Below are 5,306 nucleotides of genomic sequence, written 5' to 3' on the forward strand. Positions count from 1 at the left end.
TATTTGCAAATGAATCTTTCACAACACAACACTAGTGATATTTTGGCATAATAATCAGCAGAGTAAAGATACTGGGTAAACAGCACAGTACCTGATTGCCAAGTAGCATTTACAGGTGTATGTGTAAAACATTAAACAATAAAGGCAATACTTACAGGAAAAAAAGAAACTTTTTCTTAGCAGTGTCTGATAGGAAGCCAGAGAGGAAGTAGAAAGCCCTTGTTTAACTTTGATATGCAGCTAACTTAACAATAAATAATAAACCAGAGTTAGATATATTGCACTGTGGCCCCCGGAGCATTTCTTCTTAAAAGTAATAGTTTTCATGTAACTGTTTAGAAAGCAGGTGTTGATCCAGTTCGACTTTGTCTCTGGTTGAGAAGCTAAATAGACCAGGAGGGTGAGACAGGTTAGGAATTCCCTGTGGCTTTTTGGTCCTAGTGTATGTACAAGGAATCATTTTGAAAATCACCAAGTCTTAGTTCTGTTGCAAAAAAGCCTCATGACAGCAAACATCATAGCACTCATATTACCTGTATCAGGAGGTGATGTTTGAACTAACCTTGCTGGCATTTGAATGTCTAGAAGACACTGAAGAACATTGCACTGCCAAGGGCAGGTACAGCAAAGAAAGAGGTAATAGAAAATGGTAAATGTAATGGAAGTTGGTGGACACAAGGAAGCCAAGAGTAGCAGTTACCTAAATAATCTTGCCCCAATGCACAGAGGAGAGCAGGAGGACCTGCTGGACACCTGGGTGATTGTAAGCAACTTACTGTGACACATATATGTATTTGAAAAGATCCTATGTAACGCCCCCCCTTTATACCCTATTAATAGTTTCTGACCTGACACAGCATCATGTTATGTAGTTCCTGGTAGCAAATCTCAGGCTGGCCTGAATACACCAGGAAGTAGGGAAATCTGTTGTGCTGGAGAGGTGCTAGCAAAGGCAATCCATTGGCAATCTATTCCTGTAAGGGCATGGCTGGGTTTCACACTTGTGCCTGCTGGCATTTTGTAGTAAGGAAAAAAATGTCCCCTTTGGGCAGCTACTCTGATAACAGTAAACAGCTCTTAATTTTCAGAAAAGCAGAAGTGATAACATAAGATGATTTGTTTTTCTCACATCTTTACAAGTGTAAAGGTCTATCTAGACTTCAGCAAGTAAGAGTAGCACATGGGGAGCCCCATCTTGGGTCATGTGACTGGTGCTACCAGGTGCTTCTCGTCTGTCTCAAAAAAACTCCCAGAAACTTAACTCTTTAAAACTGCAGTAATTCCCCAAAGGGGGAATTTTCAGAGGAGCCATTCATTTGCAGCTGAAGGAAGGACCTTTTTCTCCATATTTGTTTTCTGCTGCCTGTTATTTGCTTATGACATAAATTAAAACAGAAATTAACTATTTTTATCTCCCAACATGGCATGAGACTCTGGTACATTCCAACAAATACCAAATAAGAAAAGTCACGCAGAAAATTATGATAATAATGATTACAGTAGTAAAAAACAACAGCAACAACAATAATAAAGACAACCTCAGAAACAGTTCCTGAAGTTTGGCTTTTCAGCTATGGAGCTGACATCTTTCTATGGCTCTCAGGCTGAGAAAATCACCTTGGGCAGGCAAAAGCTTCTCTATATCATCGTGGCATATAACACAAAACCCACCTTTCCTGGGCTGTGCTAACACATCCACTTCCATTGTTGATTGCAATTTGAAACTGCTGATGCTCAGAGCGGAAGACTCTAAACAATCATCAACTTTTTCCTTAAATGTGCATAGCACTGTGCTGGGGTGCAAATACAGGAAACAGGAGAGAAAGGCCGTGGCAGTTCATTTAGTCCATCCCCATCCAGGAGGTGAATAAGCTGTTTTATACAATTTGTTAAATGCATCTATGTCTTCCACTGAAGATGTACTGGGCTCTGAGTCCAGAAAGCTATGTTCTCCTACTGTATTGGCCATTGCCCTACAGACTCTTAGTCAAGCTATTTAAATGGGCTTAAGGTCATGATGTACAATGTAGGAAATCCTTTCACCTTCTCCTGTACCACATTCCAAAGGTACTTTTAAGCGTGGAAAAGCACTATCACTTATGAAAGCGCCCAGCATAAGAGCCATCCATCTAAGCACAGTATATGCATAGAAGCAATAGTACAAGGTTAAATTCAGTGTACACAGCCAGTGTGTACAGGAGCTTGACTTAAATGTCACACTACCCAATAAAAAACTGTCCTCTACTCTGCACCAGCTGAAAGACCTGCACCACTCATGTGCTGGACCTAGGCACTCCTGGATCTTTCTTAGGGGGACAACTCTCAGGTACGCAGAAAGAATTTAGGAAGGACTATTCCTGTTGCAAACAGAAGTTCAGGCAAGGAAGATGGCTCTGGGGATTTGTGAAGAAGGCGGCATAAGATCTATACATTTGTGCACAGAGGTTTTTTTTCCCTTCTCCTTCTTCCAGTAGTGTGTCCAGACTCTGCAGCTACAGATACAGCATTAACAAAAGTGTCTCTTTCAAACAGCAGGTAGAGCCTCACTGTTGTGTCAAAAAGGATCAGGGATACACTGATAAAACTAACCCAGCTAGCTTAAATACTGCTTGCAGCAAAGCCACTCACCACATGAAGATCAGCAACAAGAAGCATCCTGGCTTTATACATCTCTCTAGGTTCTGCTACTCGTGCTGAGCAGTAGCTACATCCCCTCAGTAGGTGCAACACCAGGCAGTTTAAAGCTAGTTGGATTGTATCAGTGCAAACTTCTCTGCCTGCTGACACAGCGGTCAGAGAGAGGGCTGCAGCAGGTGGCAAGGAGATACCTACTGAAGAATGAAGATGAGAAACTATTTCCAGTGAGGCAGAGCAAGCAAACCTCTGTCCCAGAACACAGGGCCTCCAGATTCATTCACCTGACAAGCTGATTTGCCCCAGCTACTCACCCGGCATTGGTACAGCTCCTGCAGCTGGGCATTGATCCATTCCTCCAGGTCTAGCCAGCGCTGTAGGTCTTTGCGGTTATACTTTATGGTCAGCTTGCCCAGTTTTCTGTGTGATGATTCCTCCTCAGGTTTCTCCGGCGTCTGGAAGGTTACCCGGGGCAGTGCGCTGGGGTTGCTGGCCATGCTCACTGCTTCCTCCTCTGACAACAGGAACTCACCTCCCTGTGGGCTCCCTCACACCTTTCCTCAGTCTCCTTTAACCAAAGCCTCTCTGCAACAAGTGTCTCTCAACACAAGCTACTCAGAGACGCCAAAGGTGGGATGCATTTGTGATCTCAGGGAGAAGGTTGGGGATAACTATAGGACAGGGGCAGCAGCCAGGCTCTGCAGGCAGAGTTACAGCTGCAGATTCTTGGGTTTCACCATTGGCTGTGCTGACAGGAGCAGGGAGGCAGACAGACTTGTTGTTGTAATAACATCTGTTGTTAAAAGAAGCCAAGTGAACCAGGGAATTGATGAACCAAGTTTGTTAATATTTAACGTAAGTCAGCTCCAAGAGGCGGGGAAGAAGGAGGTTTTAAATTACTGTTTTCCTACAGGCATAACTTACATGCATGTGCAATTCCAGAGGGCTGATCCATACATAATGCATTGAATCCTGCTACAGTTCATGCTCAACTCTGTAAACTACTTTGCCTGCAGCTACAGGGCTTACCTCCCATAGAAATGGTGTCTTTGGCATTTTCCAGCTAAAGCACTGGACCCATCACACACATAAGAAGTGGCCTGGAGTCAGGTGGCTACATCCACTGTTTTACAACATTATGTCAGGAAATGACACTGCAACCCAAACTTGGGCTCAGCAGCTTTGTTTTACATTGTTCTACATTCTCCAAGTTTATTCCAGCTTTCTCAAAAATTTCTATAGAAATCCCAGTGGCCTGAATTTGAGATCATCTGAGCAAGAGGCTTCTAGAATAAAAGAAAATATTTGTGCTCCTATTAGAAAAATAGTACAGTATTTGACATGATGACTCTGCAGGGGAAAGCCTGATTCAGGATATAGCATCAACACTTTCGCATCATAAACTGCTATCAGACTATATATTATCATTGCTTGGTTTACAGTTTCTAACTGGAATACAGGTTAAAGGTCTGCAGCGTTATTGCTCTGTACCATTTAGAAGGGTACACGTGAGCAGCGCAGTTCAGAGGAACAGAAATCAAGCTGGCTGTGTTTACAGGGTGTCAGGGCACTGAGACACTGTGGACCCTCCAGATGCTGTCACATCTCTTTATTCATCTGTTCCCAGAGCCCTTCAGCAACCTGCCCAGGGAACTGCCCCCCTGAACGGATAAACAGGCTGAGACTCTCCATCATGAAGCAGATTGAAGATCTCCAGTCTCATGATTCATGTGGAAAAAGCAAATAAGCCTCTGCTGCTCCTGACAGCCAAGGTATTTCCAGAGGTATTGGGAGACCAAGAGCTAGATAAACCAAAGGAAAAGCAACCAACCCTTCTCCTGCTGATAGCTGCTGCCAGACAGCATAGTCTGCAAGGGGGCTGGTCTCCTCTAGAAGCCTTACCCAATCCCTCTGCCGCAGTTCTGTCCCCAGAAAGATGGTGGTGCAGCCAGCCAGCAACATCTTGTGCACAGGGTGATAGAAAAATGAGCAGGGCCATTACAGCCCTTCTTTTCTTCCTTAATGTGAGCAAAAAATAAAAGCCTTTTCTGACAGGAAATTCCACAAAATGCTGGTTCTGAAAATGATAATATCTCCTCTGCTTTTCAGACAGTCTAAAACTTCTGTTCAGAAGACAATTGTCGGCTATTTAATTTAAGCAGCTTTACTCATTTTTCCTCACTGCTTGACTATATCCTCCCTCTAATCTCACTCCTAAAATTTTCTTACTAAGACCAAAAAACCTGTGTTGTGAGAGGCTCAGAGCATACTCAGTGAGTGCAGATTCTTCAGAGATTCTTAACTGTATGAAACCTTGCAAAACCCATTGAACATCTTATAATGCATTTACAACTATTGACATTTCAAAGGTTAATATGGCCCAACACAGGCAGATTTTCACAAGGTACCTTTGGACCAAAGGACAAACACTGTCAGATGACAAGTTCTTGTCTTCAGTTTGAAGTGCTCTGTTTTGGTGTTCAAGGACTGACATACTTGACAGGGGAAAACGCAGGAAAACAACCTGTATTTCCTTGGTCCCAAGGAACTCCAGAGAGGCTGGCATTAACACCAGAGAAAGAGGATGAGACTTAAAAGGTGGCAATATAGAAATAAATATTAACTGATAAAGTAGACCTCCTCTAGTAGTAAACTATATTAATCTATGATTA

The 5,306-nt window shown here is 43.1% G+C and overlaps 1 protein-coding gene across 1 annotated transcript in view; it reads right to left on the minus strand.

Annotated features, from left to right (window-relative positions):
* PPP1R14D (protein phosphatase 1 regulatory inhibitor subunit 14D) overlaps nt 1-3,575 on the minus strand; it is a 7,491-nt gene extending 3,916 nt beyond the window's left edge. Inside the window, exon 1 of the mRNA XM_027887589.1 lies at nt 2,949-3,575. Coding sequence (XP_027743390.1) covers nt 2,949-3,131 — 183 coding nt within the window. The 5' untranslated portion in view covers nt 3,132-3,575. The remainder of the gene's footprint in view (nt 1-2,948) is intronic.
* Between the last annotated feature and the right edge of the window lie 1,731 nt (nt 3,576-5,306).

This window comes from Empidonax traillii, unplaced genomic scaffold (genome assembly GCF_003031625.1).
Source record: "Empidonax traillii isolate 1590-97213 ecotype Southwest subspecies unplaced genomic scaffold, ASM303162v1 scaffold11:size2795301, whole genome shotgun sequence".
Taxonomy (NCBI): Eukaryota; Metazoa; Chordata; class Aves; order Passeriformes; family Tyrannidae; genus Empidonax; species Empidonax traillii.